General features: G+C 37.3%; 1 protein-coding gene across 1 annotated transcript in view; it reads right to left on the bottom strand.

The window, feature by feature from the left end:
• CAPN11 (calpain 11) overlaps nt 1–21494 on the bottom strand; it is a 46556-nt gene that overhangs the window by 13021 nt on the left and 12041 nt on the right. The window contains exons 2-9 of the mRNA XM_039347023.1: nt 16126–16416; nt 13365–13434; nt 5576–5694; nt 5033–5166; nt 4690–4858; nt 2648–2731; nt 2478–2563; nt 1274–1348 (exon numbers count right to left, since the gene is read on the bottom strand). Coding sequence (XP_039202957.1) covers nt 1274–1348; nt 2478–2563; nt 2648–2731; nt 4690–4858; nt 5033–5166; nt 5576–5694; nt 13365–13434; nt 16126–16371 — 983 coding nt within the window. The 5' untranslated portion in view covers nt 16372–16416. The remainder of the gene's footprint in view (nt 1–1273; nt 1349–2477; nt 2564–2647; nt 2732–4689; nt 4859–5032; nt 5167–5575; nt 5695–13364; nt 13435–16125; nt 16417–21494) is intronic.

Here is a 21494-nt window from a genome sequence, read left to right as displayed (position 1 = left end):
CAATTCTGTTTTCTTCAAGTACTGCCATATCCACTACTCAGATATTTTTGTCCTTTTTATCAACAAGTCTGGGATGTTAGCTGCAGGTACTTATCTGTTTGAGGCAGGGAATTGAATGCCTTATTGTAATCAATACAAGCTATACTCAAGCTGGTCTTCCTTCTCTTGCAGTTTTCTAAAATCATCTTGTCAACTAGATCTTTTGCTCCTCTACTTTTTAGTCAGTTTCCTTTCTCTCAGGCAGAAAGAGTTCGTTTTCAATAGATGCTGTTGCTGTCACACCAGTTAGCAATTTGAAAGTTATTGGTAAGCAGGTAATTGGCTTATAATTACCCAGTGTTGGCCCTTTTATTGGATCTTTCATTGTTAAGTAGATTTGCCAGATGTTAACCAATCAGATGTTTCAACCAAAAATCATGCTGTTCTTTACCTGGTGCTGACCAATTCTACATCTTTCTTGCCCTGTAATAGTGTTATCACAAGTTGTTTCTTTTTGGCTTGACTGGTACATTCTCTTCATTGATGGATTGATAAAAACATTTCTGATTTGACTGAAACTATAGATTCCGTTTATAATGTGCAATTCCAACTTTGTATCTACTGATTTTCTTCGCTAAGACTGTTATTTGCTGTTTTATTTTTTCTGGTACTTCCTTGTTTCTAGGCGGTACTGCTTGAACAAGTATTCTTTGGGCTTCTTATATTCTTCAGCTTCTTTTCTTTCATCTGTTTTAGCTTGCTTGCATCTGATCTTGGCATGCTGATTTTATTTTCCAGTCCAGATCTTCCATTTTGGTGGTGCATTAATTGGTATTTTTTTTCCTTCTTTGTCGATTTTCCATTCTAGGGCTTCAGTTATAATTGCAGCTATACTGTATATCAGCTGCTTTGTTTCTTGCAGTCAGCTGGTGCTTATATTTGATACTGCAGTATTGACATTTTTAATATTTGTGTTAGGTGCTTCTCTGGAACAAGCTTCAATGCAGGCAACCTCATTCTGTGGCTTTTATGATGTTTTCTGTGCTCAGTTATTCTTTATTTCAATTCTTTTTTACTTGGAGAACTTTGTTCTTCTGAAGAAGGCAGCAAAGTGGGTGCCTTGTTTGGAAATGAAAACAATTCAGTAGCTATACTGGTTTCCTCTGCTGTATTAGTGCTTCTAACACAAAGATATTTTAAGAGGCAATTATTTAGTCTTGTATACTGCCAAAGTTTTAGGAGTGATTAAGATACATGCCTAGTGTACAGCACACAGAATTTTCTCAGAACTTACCAGAATTCACCATCTTCCATCTTCAGTTGCAATTCATCCTTTTCATCAGGATCTACCTCATTCCATTCAGAAGAGCTAAAATGGCAGCAAAAAGGCAGATATGCTATTTTCCTTGTACTATTGCACTAATTTCAATTTTAGCTGGGAATGTTGTTACTAAAGAACAGCCAAGGGTTACTTTATAGTTACAAGCTCAGTGATATAATATACATTTTGTAAGGAGAAAAAAAAATCAGTCAATTCTGGGCATTTTCAAATAGAATTGGAAAAGATTCTTGCCCAAAAAATCAGTGTCATTCAAGACTCACTACTTTAAAGATTTCTTTAAAATTTACAACTGTATATACAAACTGCTTGTATCAGAGACCATTGGACTGGAAATAACATAATAGGACCATGTCGCTCTCATGACTTGCATGGGTGCGTTAAGCAGACATTTACAAAGTCTGCGGATGACACAAAATTAGGAAGGCTGATTAATACTTTAGATGAAAAAGATCCCAAAGCATCCAGACAAAGCTGGAATAGTGAACTGAAATTGATATGATAATATGAAAAATGTAAAAGTTCTACTTGTAGGTAGGAAAAATTGTTCATCTAGGATGGAGAAGATATGGTTTGGCTGTAGTGCATGTGAAGGGATTTGGCTGTACTTATTGTCTGTAAATTAAATGTGAGCCGGCAGCGTGGTACAGTATTAAAAAAGGCAAATGCTACCTTGTGGGGTGATGGTGCTAGTGAAGCATGAACTGAAACCAGATCATAGGAAGTAATTGTTCCACTCTACTGTAATTAGATCCCATTTAAAGCAAATTCAGGGAAAGGTTACCAGGATGGTGAATGATCTGGGAAACAAATTCTATGTGTAACAGTTAAAGGAAATGGGTAGGTTTAGTCAACATAAACTGAAGGGAGATATGACCAAGGTCTTCATATAAGTGTGAGGTTATCAAACAGAAGGAACAGATTTACTCTTTATTGCCCCAAAGGGCAGAGGCACCACTAAAAGTTAAAATTTCAAGGAATAAGGCTAGCTATCAGGAAGCATTACTTGTTATCAGCTGCCAAATGAAGTGGTGTGTTCTTTACTATGAACTTTCAAACATGGTCATTTGTCAAAGATGCTCTGGTGAATCCTGCACTGAGCAGAAGTTGGACTTGATGTGTCTAAAGGACATTTTAACTCTACGGTTCTATGATTCACCTATCACTCCATGCGCCAGTCCATTCGACCTGACCCCAGGGATTCCTTATGCGAATTAGCTCTTCTTGACGGCCACGATACTCCACCTGTCAAATTTGAGACATTAGGCTATGTACACAAGTAATTAAATCCTTGAATTGATATTCATAACTCCACAAAAAGAAACTTACCCCTTTAAATCCTGTGACTGAGTAGGCATGACCCTTCACTAGTTTCTTGAAGGTAACTGCTTCCATGTCAAATGCACTTGTAATCTGAGAAAAAGGAAAAAAGTACTACATTGCATAATAAGTTAGGTGTCCTGGTCCCTCCAGCTAGAATCAGATGGCATGAAATTAAAGATCACAGAACCAGCAGGAGCAATAAAATGTATCAACCTGGGAGATAACTTTAGTACAGTCTGTAGAAGAAGAACTGCCCAAGAATCAAGATTCCAAAGTAATGGCTGAGTTTTAGAATAGACTTTTGTAGATGGACATAGGGAATGGCCTTGAGGGATGAAGAAGAGCTGCTCCTGGATAAGTGGGGTTTGAGCCCAGACCAAGAAAACAACTCAAGGAAACGTCTAAGACATGTCCTGCTAGTTCACAAAAAGATAAAGTGAAGGAGAAGAACATCCAGACTTTCAATATTCTGTTATTGTATTAAAGTCATCCTGGCCTATGTGGCATTGATTTCTCAGTCTGGTCTGCTTTGTTCAGTTGCCATCATTCATGGTCCAAAGCAAAATACATATGCAAAGTTGGGTTGATAGGGAAACTTCTTCCAATCTTGTACTGTATTCCAGGTGATACCTGAGCACAACCAGTTCATCCTAATTCTTAGGTCCAGGTCTTTGTAGACCATACAATTTTATCTCCTTCATCATTTAACCATCTTTCTGATTGAAGGCAATAGTGTTCAAGTAGATTGGACAATGTTTAGTTCAGAGTCTGAGTTTTGGGGAATAAAATTAAGAGTACTGAAACAGACTTCTGCTTCATTACTGATGCTGGGTTTAGCCCTCTGGATTTGCTCTAGCAAGCGCTTCAGGTTCTCTTAAGTTCATATATCATGACCAGAACATTGTATTCTTTTCCCTGATTATGCTCCTTAACCTTCAAAGAATATCAATACGTCATCTTTTATTGTGGGTAACATGAGCTATTAAATATACTAGTAGCAATCCACAGCTTAAAATCTTTTGAAAGATTTTATTATATTGAAATGACAGTGAGTATTTAGAGAATCATTCTGGTGTAATGCTTAAGGCACTAGGCTAGGACACTGGGAGACTGTTGAGTTTTAGTCCTGCCTTAAACACAAAGCCAGCTGGGTGACCTTGAGACAGTCATTTTTTTCTCAGCCATAGGAAGCAGGCAATGGCAAAGTAATTTCGAAAAATCTTGCCACAAAAACTGCAGGGACTTGTTCAGGCAGTTAAAATGAATCAACATTAATTCAAAGACGCACATGCGTATATGCACACATAAAAGTGAGCATTCACTTGCAAGTCTGCTAGTGCATTCAGAAGAATGTGGATGACATTAATACCAAAATAACTGATTAATCTCTAAATGTTCCATAACATATTTGGAAATGTTTCCTTGGTCTATCCTGTACTTTTTTCCTTCAGAACAAGTTGAACAAGAAAAAGAAAAAAAATCAACTCAGATATACAGATAACCACACACTGTGGACAATATCTATTTTGCTTAGACTTATGTGTATTTGTATGTAAAATCTGACTTTATTTTTACCAATTTCATATTTAAAATTAGCCCAGAAAGTCCCAAGCTTTGCAATGTGCAAATAAATCAAATCCAGGATCCAAGCTCAGAGTATGATTAATCAATTATGGTCCCATTCCCTATATAATACATACGTATTCTCTTGTTTTTCATGTTTGAAAGTGATATTCTTTTCTTACTTAAAGAAGTAAAAGCTGAAAGCTTGGAATATCTTTGTCTGAACAATGATTTTCGGAAGACTCTTATATCATATTATAACACCAACCAAAGTGTCATGGAGAAGAAACTCTGTAATCTAACCTTTGCTATGCCCCACTTCACACAACATAGGCCCAATCAACTGTTCAACTCTGATAAATCTATACTTACTGAATCTTCCTAATGGCATCTAAAAATTAGAACCAAATAAAGGAAGCACTCTAATACTTTTAATATTCCCCGACTCAAGCATTTCATGAACCCCTCTCAGGAGCATATCTTACATCAATGGAACAGCCAAGCAAAGATCCTCTCTCAAGGGCCTTGCAAATGATTTTGGATAAATTGCGTGGTGGTTTCTTGAGATCATACATTTCTGCCACACCACCTGTGAAATCTTCAAAACCTTCGGTGGTGCTGCCCCCTGACAGGGCTTCATAAGAGCCATTTAACCTGTGTAGCAAACAATAAATTCAGAATTAGCAGGATATCTGCAAACCTTGTCAATGATACAGGAGGTTGGAAGTGTAACAGCAGAGAAACAAATCCAAAGCAGAGTTTTCTGGAGAAAGCAAGCATCCACCTTTACTTTAGCAATCTAATGGCCTAAACAACAGCAATACTTACTTAGCATAAGCTTTTTCCAGCAGAGCACTCCAAAACTCTTGACACTCGGCCGAGTGCACAAACACAAGTTCTCCATCTTTGGTTGGTAATCTGTCATCTATTACTACATCTACCCATACGCCAAATTGCCATATCTGAGGAATAAAAAAAGAAAAGAATAATGAATTTATAGCTAGGCTTGGTTTGAGCAAAGTAAGAGTAGTTAGGTTGGAATAAAACATGATCCTTTTTCTGAACTGCACTTCTTTCGTTCTGTAAGTGCGCTGAGTCCTGGTGGCGCAGTGGTTAGAATGCAATACTGCAGGCAACTTCTGCTGACTGCCAGTTGCCAGCAGTTTGGCAGTTCGAGTCTCACCAGGCTCAAGATTGACTCAGCCTCCCATCTTTCCGAGGTTGGTAAAATGAGGATCCAGATTGTTGGGAGAAATATGCTGACTCTGTAAATCACTTAGAGAGGGCTGTAAAGCACTGTGAAGTGCCACTGCTATTGCTAATACAAGATCTCACTATGAATTGCTTCCTGTAGCAAAATGCATGCCTTACCTGAAAATGGAAAATACCCGCATAGTCCTCCTGGAAGCTCTGTCCATGGGGTACAACCCGATGTAAGAGTTCCTCATTGAGAGTCAGGGAACCAATGGCAGCCAATAACCAACAGTCACCTTAAAAGCAAGGAAACAGAAGTTGCTTCAAATCAGTCTGCAATGTCTGATCAATATTTCACTTCTCCTCTAGATTTTAAAAGTCAATATCTTCACCACTGCATTTATAGATACTACTACTTAAAATATAATCTTTTTTTCACTTATGGTATCTATAGATCATTGAAAATGAGTAGAATCTTTCTGAAAACTTTAGTTAATTTTAGTAAAATCTGTAGAAACAACAATCTGGAAAGACAGCTCCTGTAGTCTGCTCTGATTATAAATGTAACCCATACCCTCTTGGTCAGAAATGTGAAGACTTTTGGTGGCTAATCCAATATATTGCATTGGATCTTTTGATATAGCCATTTGATATATGGTGTTAAATCAGCTTTCTCTAATACGTTGCTTTCAAAATGTACTCCGGTGATGTTATAGTCCAATATTCAGAAAAAATATAGAAAAATAAAGTAGAAAAATAAAGTATTGTATGAACAAACAGTGAAAATATAGTAAGCATTATTAAAACTTGGTGAAGCTCATCAAGTGGAATGCAAGAAATAAAGGATGAAGCAGCGAGAATTCCTGGATGCTGCCATCCTGGAACAGATTGCATCACTTTTAGGAAGGGATTATAATGGAAGAATTGAACTATCTGGGTAAGTAATTGAAAGCCATACTACAAGGCTTTCCAAATTCCTCAGCACTATTGCTGTTTCATTTTCTAAAAGATTAAAGAACAAATAAAGAGATTGGCTAGATCTGAGTCAATAAGGAATAACAGACTGAAGAGATGAAAACTTTGGGAAAAGGAAAGAGAAACTGAAGCAGTCTCATACATCTAGAGCCAAATCCAACAGGTTTAGAAGTAGCAAGTGAGATCTTATGGACCGAAATCTTCAGGTTGAATGGAATATAGGAGAATTGGCAATGTCTCAAAAATAGGACACTGGAACTACAATAACATCCCATTCCCAAAAAAATGGGGAAAACAGAAAATCAGTCTGAATGCATAGGGATCTTTTGACTCAGCTAAAAATTAAAAGGAACATGTATTGGACATGAAAGATGGATACTTTTGCTGATTAGGATGAAGTAATAAAGCTTTAAAATTTTATTTATAGAAAATGGAGTAGGATGTGGGATGAAGAGATGATTTATTATATTTTAAGAGATGGTGATGTTATTAAAGTTATCTGTACTATACTTTCTGGGACAAAGGAGGATGTTACCTTTCTTTTCTTTTTTTTCTGCATTTATTTTTTAATCTCTTATATTTTGTATTTTTATCCGTATAATGTAAAGTTTAATAAAAGTTATTTTAAAAAAGGATCTGAAAGATGGATGTAGTTTCCAAGAAGGTATACTAGCAAGTAGCTGGTATATGCAGAAAGTAACCCAGAAAAGATAAAGCACAAATAGAATTTAGACTTGCAAAAAAGATAAAAGCAATAAAAAGGATTTTTGTTGCTGAGTTAATGATAAAAACTAAGGAAGAGAAAGGCCCACTGCTTGGATAAGATAATAACAGGTGAGGAATTTGAATGGAAAAATGCACTTATGATTTGTGGTTTTGATGATTTAGAAAAAAACTGGATAATAGAAAAGAATGAGCTTTCTTTTATAATCACAGAGTAAGATAATTTTGTAGCTGTACTTAAAATTGCTACAAAGAAAATTGGAAGCTTTTTTTATTTTTTTCTTAATACTTCTAGACTCTTTTCTTTTTTCTGATTTTTTATTAGCTTGTGTTAGTTTTTATATAAAACGTTTATAATTTTTTTAGTCTTATAGCACTGCAGAGATATTAATCAGCATATGTGGTGATCACATATTGTTTATATACTTTTTTTAAATATTCCATGGTATATTTAGCTATGAACCATGATTTTTTTAAAGCTGTTTTAAGATGTTTCTATTGGATTATGCACACTGTTATTTTCTTTGTCTTGGAATTGATAATGAGGATATTGAAGTGATTGAATGCTTCTGCCTTTTAGGATCAACCATCAACAGTAAAGTATCCAGAAAACAACAGACTAGAACTTAGCAGTCCAAACTATGAAGGTCTTGGAAAAGACATTCAGATACAGTAATGTGTCTACACCTGCAAAGATCAGAACAATGCAAGCCATGGTATTCCCTGTGACATTTTATGGATTGAAAATGAAACACGGACTTTGAAAAGCTGGACAGGAAGAGTATTGATGCTTTTGAAATTTGGTGTTTGAGAAGATTCCCGAGAATATCTTGGACAATCAAGAAAACAAACAAATGGATCATTAATCAAATCAACCCACTTGAAGTACAAATGATCAGGCTCCAATCGTCTTACTTCAGACACATTATGTGAAGATCTCACTCTCTGGAGAAGGCTCTAAGGAAAGAAGAATATAACTAGCAGCAAGGTGAATGTACAGTCACAGTGCAGTGCGGGCACTGATGGAAGGCTTGTAACATTACTGACAGATTATTATGGAGAAAATCTAGCAATGCAGTCACCCAGAGTCATCGCTGACTCAATGGCACATAATCAGTTTTCTTTGTCTGCTCTCTGTTGTTGTGGCATCCCAGTTTATGTATTGTAACTTGAGGAATGTTCTATTTTGTATTAAAATTTGAATTGACTCAGCTCTTGGTGATTTTATGAATGTGTCCATGCAGATTTCTTGGTAATAGTACCAGTATATAAGTGCTTTGCTATTGCATTCTTCCTGTTTGTTTTTTTAAAATTTTCAGTCCAGCCTGTAACACATTAATGCAGGAAAACAGTGATAAGGCAATACTTCACTCGGCTGATATTTAAACATACAGAACGTTCTAAAACCAGGGCTCTTTTCTTTTAAATGGGTTCTTGCATGGTGATGCTTAATGAACATTTTAAAACCACAATTTCTGTTAAAATTAATTTTTATCTGGCCTGAAAGAGACACAGTCACTTAGTGAAGATTTTGCAGGAGTGTCTTGCGGTCTGAAAAAAATGGCTGGCCACGGAGCTTTATCTCACAATAAACTATGAGTAAATTGCCATTAAGGTGGAAGAGGCTTTTTAGGATGTCTGAGAGAAATGGGAACAGGAATACGTGCTGGTTCCTTCCAGGCCGCAGATAACACTCCGATGTTTCTGGTTGCCTGAGGGACATATCTCCTTTCTCTATTTCTATCATAAAAGGGCATGCTGAGGAGATGAAATGCTACAGCTACTGATCAGCAAATGGAAATGTAAAAGCTATCAGAAGCTGCCACTTGGCCAAAAATTCTATTCCATTAAGAACTTAGAGGAGCTATATCTCCATTCATAACTATCAGATTGATAGGTTGCGCTGAGTAGCAGTTGTTTTAATCAGCACTTCTTCACTGTTCACTAATGCAAAAGTTATTTCACAGCAAAAGTTTCTCCATCCACAGTAGTCATATTTATAAATTGCTTGATACCACTGTTGTTTTAATTACTTCTCCTTTTCATTATTCAATGATTTAGAAGTCATCCGTTGTTTAACAGCATAAATGTTTTAGGAAAGGAGGCTAGTATGAGAGAGACCAAAGGAAAGAATGCCAGAGAATAAGTTCAAAATGTATTTCAGAAAGCCTGACTGTATCTATTTTGTGGGTCCTGCAGACCTCTGTCAAATGGACAGAGCCAAAACTTTCCACCTTGGAAGAACAATAAGAAAAACCACACTGAGCTACGTAATTATGGGCCATCAAGTAAATATTGATTCTTAGTAACCACATAATTATTCTCCAGGAAAAGCAAATAAGGTGAAAGGAAAATTCAATTAAAAGGAATTAAAACTGATGTGTATTTCCCTCCGTCTCCTCTTAACCTCAAAATAACCCTGTGAGAGAGCGGCCACCTGAATGACAATGAATCGTATGGCTCAACCAGGATTTGAAGCTTGACTTCTCTAATGAGCTGCACCACTCTTAATCACCACACCAAATAAACTCTCAATTTTCTTGTATGAAAGGAAGATATAAATATCTCCCAACACAGTACAGTGCTAATCAGCTCATTCCCTTCCTCCCCAAATTGCAATTTATATTTTAAATATTACTGCAACCACACACTGAAGTAGCTAGTGGTGCCAATAGGAAAAGCCACATGGAGGCTATATGAGTGAGAGGGAGAACTACCTGGGAATACCTCATTTTTTTTAAAAAAAAAAAGTCCCATATTGCATATGGATCTATACTCTGAAAAGCTTTTCAGAAGGTCCTGTAGCTTTTTTCTTAGTTGCAATAATGGGGAGAACACATTTACTTTCACAGCTACCAAAGGAACAAAGGCCTTGCCTTAATTAGCACAGACTGAGAAGAAGGTAAACATAATCCTGAATTGTGCCATGGTCACCACAGTAACTCCAACACCACAGGTCTCCTTGTTGACTTACTTCTTTGACATTCCTGGAAAAATATCTGTTGAGGTAAAGACCTTTCCATTTAGGTGACAGACCAGTCACTACTCTAATAGGAAGAACAATGGTAATGGCTACACTGAGGGTTGTGCAGTTGTAAACCCCCTACTGTAAAAAAGCATGAATGCAGGCAATAGGCCTCTGAAGTTGGGCTGGAAACATACATTAAGTGTTTGTTGATCCCCAAATGTCCATCTTTTACTCTGTCCTCCATTATATTACAATATATTGGTTAATGTCACATATAGATATATATTTAATCATGCACAATCTCCTTCCATCTTGATTTTCTCTCCTTGCATTTGTTTGCATAGAATATTGTTCATTTTATTATTTATTTATCCACACAGTATTTGATAACTTGTCCTGATGGACTCTGGGTGGGGCACAACAATGCCAAAAATATGCATTAAAACATAACTAAGTGATAGAAAATTGGCAATAAAAAACTTAGCACATCAAATATGTCATTCATTGGTTAATTTTTATTGGCCAGCTTCTGTGGATCAAAATCCATCTTGGGAACCATGATGTGGAAGCATTCCAAGTATTCTATTTCCTACCTTCTACTTTAAAGTGATTCTTTTGCTATCATCCAGAATCATTTCAGGGCATGCCAGCAAGAAGGGAAGGCAGATTCTTTGGATCCAACAAGAACTTGCTGGATTAGATCCCTCAGCATCAGTTTGTGAGCTCTCTGTTTAAATTGTAGGATTATCATGAAAAAGACACTGAGAACTTTTCCTAACAGCTTCAACTGGATGCAGTTACCCTATACTTGAATATAGAAAAACAGATCATTCCTAACTATTGCTTAGGGAAAGATAACACCAAACTGTGGTTTACTATTCTAGAATATTTCTTTATTTGGTCTTTCTAGTTTCAAGCATATTGGAAACCCAAATTATTTGCAAGTAGCAGGAGAGGAACGGGAGTCTGCAAACTCCAGGCTCATATATATCATTATAAATACTGTTTACCCTAATGCCTGAAACAGATCTGATATTCCTTCTGTATTCAGCTATTCTTTTCTTAGTAAAGTATTCCCTTTAAGCTGTCTTGTTCAGGAAGAGGGGAAAAGTTAACATTTTCTATCACACACCACCTTATAAGGCAGCTTGTTCAAGGGAGTGAGCTCACCAAGTGAATGAACAGGGAGAGCTAGTTTGCCTTAAAGAGTTTAAGAGGAATTTCTAACAGTTTGTTCTTCTAAATCAACAGTTTTTACTTGGCTAATCTAAAAGCTTGAGAGATGGGGAGGAAAAAGCCTTTGCATAGGTGGAAAGCTAAGGGGGAAAAAAATGAAATTTACAGGTGCCTGCAGCTATAATCTGTAATGCTTGTAGCAAATTTGTCCTTCTGCCTGAAAATCTGGGATATTTTCGCAACCAATGCAAAAATCAAAGCAAAGAGTGGGTACAGTTCAGTTGATGAGAAAAGACAAGGAAGATCTATTTAAAAAAAAAAAATCTATGATTGACATACTTGTCTTCATTTGCTATGAGGGTTCTATCTTGCTAGTGTTGCAGGAAAGGACACTTTAGACCTATGAGGTTCTTCAGAAAGACATTTTTGAAAATCACATGTCACAATTTCTTCCTATCCTCTTTCTTCACTTTACAAAAAAAAATGACTATACTGATTCCCATTCATCGATCGTAACGTGACTGGTGTGTCAAGAAATACTGATGAATGCACAAAAGTGTTCTGTGTGATGGTATTGTTTACTGTGAGGCATTTCCAACTCCTGCTTATAATTTAATGCTGAGCTAAACTGAATATTTGTTTTGGGGAAAAAAATACAATATTGAATTCCTTTTTTCACAGATACAGAACATTCAGATCTAGTGAATCTACAAAGAGTTAAAGCAGCAAAGAGGTATTGATCTACCTTGAAGAATAATATACATAATGTATAGAGACTCCTAATAGCACTTTTGCTCTCAGTATGGAAATGGGTATTCTGATAGCCACATTTTAATAAAACTAATCCTCTAATTCTGAATTTTAGAGCTCTGGCTGTTGAACAGTATTTTTTAAATACTGTATATTTGATACAGATTCAGAAGTCAGAGCAGGATTAGGCTTTTTAATTCTTCTGCTTGGTTTGCTCTGCAGTCTACTCTACACAACTATCTCTATACTTTTTTCATAATTCCAGTCTTAATTTGGAAGGTGAAATTGGTTATTTGAAAGACTAAGCTTTAAAAGCCATACGACGTTTGTATTATAACTTGATGTGAACAGCTTAAAAGCTTCCTTGGCATCTTCTGGGTGTTTAATAGTGCAAAGTATAGAATATGCATTGCACTAAAAATGCACCACTCTACTTGCTAATATAATAAAGAACAGGCCTTTATTGTCCACATTTATGGTTTCAAGATGCTTGAGAATTTGGAATGGTTCTCTTACAACTACGACATGCATGCAAAGATTATTACTTTTATCTGAATAAATATTCTGTGACCAACCCATTTTATATCAATGCCCGATTTCTTTTATTTTTACAGTATTGGTTTGACAGGAAGGATTTATTTCCTCTACATTCTGTGAGAGGGCAAGTCAATAGGCATGTACATTACAATGTTAAGACAGAAATTCTGTTGAAAGCAGAAAGGACCCTGTGAAGCGGGGGTCCTCAACCTTGACCACTTTATAACTTTGGACTTCAACTCCCAGAATTCCTCAGCCAGCCATGCTGGCCGAGGAATTCTGGGAGTTGAAGTCCACAAGTCATAAAGTGGCCAAAGTTGGGGAACCCTCCTGTGAAGGACCCTCATTTTCTTAAGAGTATGAAGAAACCCCCTCCTTTCTACAGAAATGATTGGGATCAATGTGATCAAAATACACAGCCTTCTTCATGTTTATGCCCTATGTAAGGAGAGGACATTGTATTTGCTCCCAATTTTCTCAAACAATTTCTCTCTTTCTCCTTCTCCATATTAATGTAGATCCAGTACGTAAGAGAAAAGATGCTGAAAAGATGCAAAACTTAATTATTCTGGGGAATGACAGAAGTCACATTCTGTCTGTGAATAACCAAAAAGCTCTACCATATTTTTGCCCTATGCTGCCACTTATATGGGACTAAATGCACCAAAAATTTAGCAGCAACAAAAATAGGAAAGTTCAATTTATCTACAAATAAAAACAATGACCATCCAATTTTAAAATAATTAATGAAACTATTAATCACCCCAGCATCTCTGACTAATGCTTATTAAGCCAAAACTTTACCACTTGTTATGTAATTGACTATACAATACTCACCCAAAGCCCCTTGGCAGATATCTGTCCTTGTTGCGCCTCCAACAATAAACTGAGGGTCATCTACAATTTCCTGTCAAAAGATATATTATGAAGGTTTCCTCACTGTTCTCATACAAACACAAGGGAAAACATGAAATACAATACATATGCAACGTGACTAAAAAAAATTAGGTAAATGGATTTCTGGGCAAGGCTAAAGTTACTCTCTTTTATTCTTCTCTAGGTTCCTTTATTGTTTTTGTTATCCAATAATGTCCAACTCTCTAAGACAGGGCTTTTCAACCAGTGGTACGGGTACCACCTCTGGTACATTGGCACTTGGCAGGAGGTACGCGACCATCCTAGAAAAGTAGTGGAGGAGGGGAATGAGCTGAACTGGTGGCAGCACCGCACAAGCCTGAGCGAGAGACGGCTGGAGCTGCAAGGCTGTCAGGGCTCAGCGGAAGCGCCAGGATCAGTGCCGCTTTCCAACTGATCAGCGCTTCTTTGGGGCTGTCAGGATTCAGTGGAAGCGCCAGGATCAGCGCCAGGCTCAAGCTGGAAAGCAGCACTGTTCCTGGCACTTCTGCTGAGTCCAGAAGAAGCGCTGATCAGCTGGAATGTTGCAGCATCTCCAGGGTCTTGTGATTTACATTCAGATGCTTGGCAACTGATTCATATTTGTGACATGACCAGGTTTTGGTCATGAAGTGACCAAAACCTGCTGCAACCACCCAGCAGACAGGGGAAATAAAAACCAAACACCCCCCACCCCACCCCCGCTGCCAATCCTCAACAGAAATGCTCACAACAATGAAAATCTTGGACAGGAGAAAGAGCGCCACCGAGTGGGCAGGCAGGTGTCTTGCTCGGCTGTGGCTTTGGGGGCACTTTTTTCAGGGCCATTGTAACTTTGAACAGTCACTAAGTGAACTGTTGTAAGTCGAGGACTACCTGTACTTTATCACTTTTTTCCTTTTTTTGGTCATCAAGTTTTTGACACCTTGCTAGGTGACTGGTGGTACTCGGATGTTGCCATATCCTAAAAGTGGTACAATGGGTGAAAACGTTGAAAAGCCCTGTTCTAAGATCCACTAATTCTTTTGTATGTTTACAAATGCATGTTCTCCTTTTCTTCTATTATGAGACTCAGCATAATGCTTTATTTAATCAAATAGGTCTATTGTCTTTTATAGCCAGTAGAACTCACTATCCACTGAGATCCTCTAACCACCTTCCTTCCTTGTGTGACTTTGTGAGCTTATTCCAAAGCTCTGTAAACACTCTCTGCCTTACAGGGAGTGATGATTCTATATTAATTTAAGATTCTGTGGTCCCACACTTGATGGACATCTATTCCACGGTAGATGGACATTATCAGGAGTTGTGCTAAAGTTTCTCTAAGGAGATTACTTCAAGCATAACCATGTTTTCAGATGTGTTCTCTTTCCCAGTTTTCTTCCCAATTCATATGTACCAGTCAGGTTATCTGGAAAGGCCTATAGTAAAGAGTCTTCTCTTTACTATAATTTTATTTTTTGAACCAAATTATTTTATATCCTGCGTCATTAATCATAACTTTGTCATGTACAGCCTTGTAACATTTTCCTATATTAGGAGCATAAATGGCTGTGCTTACCAAAATCTTGGACACAAGGACTATTTCTCCATCCTGTATTTGTAACCAAAAACTAGAGGCCTAAGAAAATTAATGTCCATGATAATGAGCCCAACAGTACTCCCCATTACTGAAACTGATGCAATTTCATGTCTAAATATTTACAGTATCTGATTGCCGTGCAACATGCAATTTCCTATGCATATCTAAAAATGATTGCTAATCCATGTGTTAGATTGTGTGAATGAATCTTTGTCCCACATATTCTCCCTAAGCTGCATTATAAGATTAATTTCATATTTTGTAATTCTCTAAGAGAATTAAATAAGCCATTTTAAAGAAAAAATGACCATGCTCCATATTTAACAATTGTTTTTATATCTGCTCAGGCAATTATATTGCTTCAGCAATGCTTAAATAATCTGTATGACAGATGGGAGGATAAAGAAAGTCATAATAGAACTGAGACTGGAAATAATGAGCATGCATCTCATAGTTTAGTCACGCTATATACAAAGTTTACAAAATAAACGTCTGTTAAATTATAGACCTGGGACAGAACAATATATAAATTTGTAACAACGATGTTTTATGGCTTAACAGAATACAATATACTAACCAGGCCATCTATGGAATATTTAACATTTCACAGTTGTTTGAGTCATGACTTAATACATGAATACAGTTATTGATTGGTGTTGTAATCAGTCTTTAAGTTCAAATTGGAGTTGGCTCCTGTCCATGCTTCATAAACTGCACAGATCTTTTGAAATTAGGAACAGGAAATAATACCAATAAGGACACAGGTCAAGACCATAAAAATAACTAAAGTAAAGTCTTGATTTAATGGTTTATTCAAGAGATTGTTGTTAAATTTTTAACTCCTAAATGTCCTTTAAATCCAAACATATATCATTTACTGCAGTCTATCTTCAATGCTTGGTCCGGATGTAATGAACTTGTCTGTCAGTTTGAGAGGCTCTCCAGACAGAAATTCTATCTATTGCATATGAAGTTTACTAAAATGGGTCTATTAAAATAAGGTTTCGTCAAATATATTAGAGTTGGTTCAATAAGCCACAATGAAATCTACTATATTTGAATGCAGACCAAAATGTCAAATCATCCCACGACCAAAGCTTTCTTCAGCACACAGATACTCACTGATGGACGCTTCCAGCGCACCCCCTGGGTCTTGCCAGAATTAGGGCCCAGTTCCTTGAAGCCAAGGACTGAGGGAACAGCAGGAAATAGGGGGTCTTCAAATAATGTTCCACTCTCCAAACATTCTTGCTTCAGGGTATCATAATTTTGACCAAGGTGCTTCACAGAATTCTGGTGATTACCCACACCCTCAGCTCGCAGGCGGTCTCTTTCCAGCTTGGCAGCAATTCCTCCAAAAGTAATCATGATATACCCTGCTTGACAGGGGCAACAGGTGCCTTAGCAGTTCTCCTAGAAGCCAAAATAAGGACATGTGAGTTAAACTATAGATCAGAAATCAAATCGGCAGTTATGGAAAAGGGTATTCCTGGAGACTTCTGGCCAACAGGACAACAGAACTGGGAATTGTTAATCTTGCTTTGCCTAAGAAATCTAGAAAGATGGTATGCTGCCTTCAATTTAGGAACCAGTTATCTTGAACTCATTTAAATCTGGATTTTACACGTGAGCTAACTGCTCTCTATTGAACTGTTGTCCTATAGTAATACAACAGGTAATTACCATTTATGGCGTTTACATATATCAGGCTAATCTGTATTGTGAGTACAGTGCTTGGTTTGGCCGAATTTGTTGTGAGAATCTAGGCAATTATGACTTTAAAAAAAACCTGTTGCACAAATCACATTTGTTGCAATACTCCATAAGCTCAATTTACGAGATATCCTGGCCAAATTCATATTATTTAAATATTAAAAAGAACGTTGCTCTATTTTTGTGCAGCCTAAAGTTAGAGAAAGAAGAGAAACCATACCTCTGGCAGAAACCTCTGGCAGAATCAAATAATTTTTAATACATGATATCAACCTTTTGGCAGAGTATGAACCACGTTGCATTATTACTGAAAAATCTGAAACTTTAAAATACTATTTTGAAATAAGCAAGCAGGCTTTAATGAGTTATTTTCAGTGTTAGAGGAAATATATATTTGGAAAGGAGAGTGAGACCCCTCACTTCACTGAGTTTGCTATCTTTTTTTGTTTTATTGATTTTATTATAATTTCTTTAGTTATTGTGAATCATCCAGAGTCATTAAAAGTCAGGTGGCCTATACATTTAATAAATCATCATCACTATACATAATTACTTTCCTTGTTTTGTGATGGGGTTTTCTTGAAGATTTTGAAGAGATTGCACTCTAGGGAAGGATGGGTAACATGTTACCTTCCAGATACGGATTGCAATGTCTATCATTCATTAGTCCTGAACATATTGGCTCAGGTTGATGGGTCTTGAGAATTAGCAGTTTCTGGAAAGAGAACTGGGATGTATAAATTTCTTTAAATGCAGAAACCCCAGGCCTCTTAACATATAAAAACCATAATTGGAATGGCAGCTATTTAAAATGGTAAACAGAGACCATTTGGGTTTAGCCTCCTTAGAAACAAATGTAAGCAAAGGATCTTCTAACAATGACATCTGCTCTTTTTTCTCTTAAGACTTTTTTCCATTGCAAACCAAGGGTTGCTAACCACTATCTCTACTGCTCTTATTCTATAGAGCATTGTTTCTCAATCTCAAAAACAACTCATTTTCTGGAATAAAATAAAAGCAGTATTAGAAGTGACTGGAACTTAGAACCTAAGAATCTATTTCTACAGAAACCCATCCAGCCTCTGTTTAAGTACCTCCAGCAAAGGGAAGTCCCTAACCCCCTGAGAGTCTATGCCAGGGGTGTCAAATTGCTGGCTGCGGGCCAAATGCGTCATGGTGAAACTGGGGCCATCTCATTGCCGGCAATGGAAAAAAAGTCGCGATGCATCGCAACACATCATGTGACGTTGCGAGTTTGACATCCCAGGTCTATGCTGTTGTGGAACAGTTCTGACCATCAGGATTTTTCTTCTGACATCCAAATGAACTCTACTTCCTTGTGATTTCTTGTCCAAACTCCAAATAATTTTGCCTTTGTCTTCTACAAGACAGATCTTAAGATTATGGAAGACAACTATCATGTTTATTTATAAGTTAAATTATTTATAGAATCTGTATGGCTGCCCACTTTAACCAAATCATTCTGAATGGGCAGTATGTGCATAAAATAAAAATGAAAAAAGTTTTGTAGAGTGACATGTAATTAAAAATAACACAAATGGAATTGTCTTCCAACATAGAATCACATCACTTCTACTAATACCTTGAATTCAGGGTTCAAGGGCAATCCCAAGTCTTTAAGGCCTTCCATAAAGCCAACAAAGTCAGGGCCATCTGGATCTTAGATGGGGAAGGCTAAGATCTATGTCCCACTACATGACATTATTTCACAGATAAGACCTGGAACATGCCAACCCTGCTAGATCTGGTAGGATGGGGAAGAATACCCAATATTATGTTTAGCTTGGAGAAGAGAAGTTGAATCTGTTGAATTCCATCCTGTTTGGTTTTGCTCAATGTTCCAGCAATTATTTCCAACTAACTCAGTCTTTCTTCTATCTGTGACTCACTAGTAGGGTGGGGTAAAATGGAATCCCCATTCATCAGCATCAAGGCAAGTACTTCCTGCTTTATATAGTTTCATTGTTTTATATGTAAGTTGACTGCAAACAGTCAAGCAAAGTAAATAATTATGATATGAACTGTATTAATCATACTTGTATTTCTTTCAAAAAAAGAAACAAATTGATAGCATGGTAGAATTGTAACATGCAACAGAAGATTGTATAATCGACTCATCTCTCAGTGTGACCCACTGATCTACACCAGCAAATATGTCCTTAATGCTCAGACCTTTTTCTCCGAAGAGAAAAATCATAATCCCAATACTCCCACAGCATGCCTTTAAACACATATCCAGAAGCTGTGATTTGTTGCTGTCCATACAGCTTCTCCATGCGCTACTGTAAGAACCCTGATTTGTGGTTTTCCTTGGGGTAAAATTCAAATACTATAACTTGGGAAAACCACTACCAGTTTCAATACAAAGTATGTGCCAGGGTCATGCTTGTAAGTTCATTCTATCCAATCATTTCCCCTTTAATTTCTTCTTACAGAGAATTAGCAAACAATTGAACTAACACCGGATAGATGGTAGCGGAGAGTTTGTCTCCTTTAATTGCAGTGTAATGATTGCCTCCTTTGTGCAGCCCTGAGGCAGCCACTGCATAAGTGTTCCTGGAACCAGAGTTCAAGAAAGAGGTTATGATGGGTAGGATGCTTTTGCACATATCCACCTGATTTTTCCAAACTTTTTTACTGACCTGTCAAGCAATCAACTTATTGACTAGTAGGTGGCAGCAGTTAGACTTATCTTTCTTGGCTACCATCCAGTAATGTGAGTTGTTTAGATTTATGCAACCAAAATGCTGCCTCTGGATAAATATGGAAGAACTGGACTTTGTCAAATTGCAGAACACAGCTCTGATCATTCAAATTGACAGGAGAGGAAAAAAACAGCTGCATGTTGATGCTATATTTCTGCCAAGATACATTCTACAACAGAGTGGGTTTTTTTTTAAAAGGACATTTCTATAAGGATGGGAAGTGAAAAGGACAGGCTTCCCAACACTACCAACATTATTGGGAAGGAATTCTTTGCTGCCCAGACCACAGAGTACCATTCTTTTTATCACCTTTTCAATTATGTGCCTTGGAAAATGGAAGAAGAGGTCCATTTGAATGAACAGCCCACAAATACAGGTACTCCTTCCTTACTGACCACTCATTCAGTGACCAGACTTACAATGATACTGAAAATACTGACTTACAACTAGTCCTCAAAGTTGTGGCTGTCACAGCATTTCCACAGTCTTGCGATCATGATTTAGGTGTTTTGTAATCAGGATGTTTTTACATGGTTCTTGTATTCTGCGGTCAGGTGATTGCTCTTTGTTATATTCACGGTCAGTTTCCAACTAAGTCAGTGGGAAAGCTGGCAGGAAGTTGCAAACTGTGGTCATGTGCTCTCACACTTAATGAACCCTGGTGATTTGCTTAACAACTGTAGAAGAACTGACTTGTAAATTGGGTGCAATAATATGTTTCAATTAATGACTGCATCACTTAGCAACAAAGTTCCTGGTCCCAACTATAATCTGTGAGGATTACCTGTAACTAACTAACTAAAAAGTGGCCGCAGAAGCCAGATTTCAGTCTCCCTTGCAGTTCAAATAACTGCACAACCAACACAGAGCCAAGGGGTGGATAGAAAGAGGTGGTTCAAGAGACCTGCCAGGTTAACTCCTCTTTCATTACTGGATGGGACCTCTTCTTCCATTTTCCCAGGCAAAACATTCATGCCAGAAACCTTGGAGCAAATTCAGCCCATCTCAGCTGTGGATGTTCATGAAATGGATGCTCCATTGTAAGGACATGTTCTCAGCAAACAGAGGGGCATCTTTCTGCCATAGTAATAAGCCTCTGTGGGTGAGCCCTTATTTAGTAGCAATGCCTGAACAGAAAAACTGTTTTCAGAAATACCTATAAAGCAACTGTGCAATGTGAGCAATGAGTTGGATCAATAGTTCCCACCCCGATGATATTTCCATGATCAAAATGAAAAGCCCCCACCAATCCTCTAGCCCCAACAAACAAAAGTACAACTACAATCTAATACTGATGCAGAAGAAAAATAATACTTTTGTTTTCATTGTCTTGTTTCTCATGTTTTAAATAATTTGTAAACCACCCAAAGTTGCTGGGAGTCAGGTACCATAAAATTATCAATAGTATCAGGCACCTTGTGGGCAATACCATGACATAGTTGTGGGGCTTGTGAGCTCCGAAAAAGATAAGATCTATGCCAGAGGTTCAATCATACTGAACAGGTCTCCTCAGAGGAGCCAGATGAAGAGTGCCTCTCCCATAATCAATATGGTGGGATGTAATTTGCAGAAACCTGTACAGGTAGTCCTCAACGTATGACCACAATTGAGCTCAAAATTGATGTTGCTAAGTGAGTTTTGCCCCATTTTACAACCTTTCTTGCCGTGTTTGTTAAGCGAGTCATTGTACTTCCCCATTGACTTTGCTTGTCATAAGGTTGCAAAAGATGATCACATGACCGCAGGATGCTGCAACAGTCATAAATACGAGCCAGTTGCCAAGCAATCAACTTATTGACTAGTAGGTGGCAACAGTTAGACTCATCTTTCTTTGCTACCATCCAGTAATGTGAGTTGTTTAGATTTATGCAACCAAAATGCTGCCTCTGGATAAATATGGAAGAACTGGACTTTGTCAAATTGCAGAACACAGCTCTGATCATTCAAATTGACAGGAGACGGAAAAAAAGCCAGCTGTATGTTGATGCTATATTTCTGCCAAGATACATTCTACAAGGGAGTGGATTTTTTTTTTAAAAAAGGACATTTCTA

The sequence above is a fragment of the Crotalus tigris genome, unplaced genomic scaffold, assembly GCF_016545835.1.
Source record: "Crotalus tigris isolate CLP2741 ecotype Arizona unplaced genomic scaffold, ASM1654583v1 scf7180000018048.2368360, whole genome shotgun sequence".
NCBI lineage: Eukaryota > Metazoa > Chordata > Lepidosauria > Squamata > Viperidae > Crotalus > Crotalus tigris.
The sequence above is the reverse complement of the archived record's forward strand: the minus strand, read 5'-3'. Positions and strand labels throughout refer to the sequence as shown.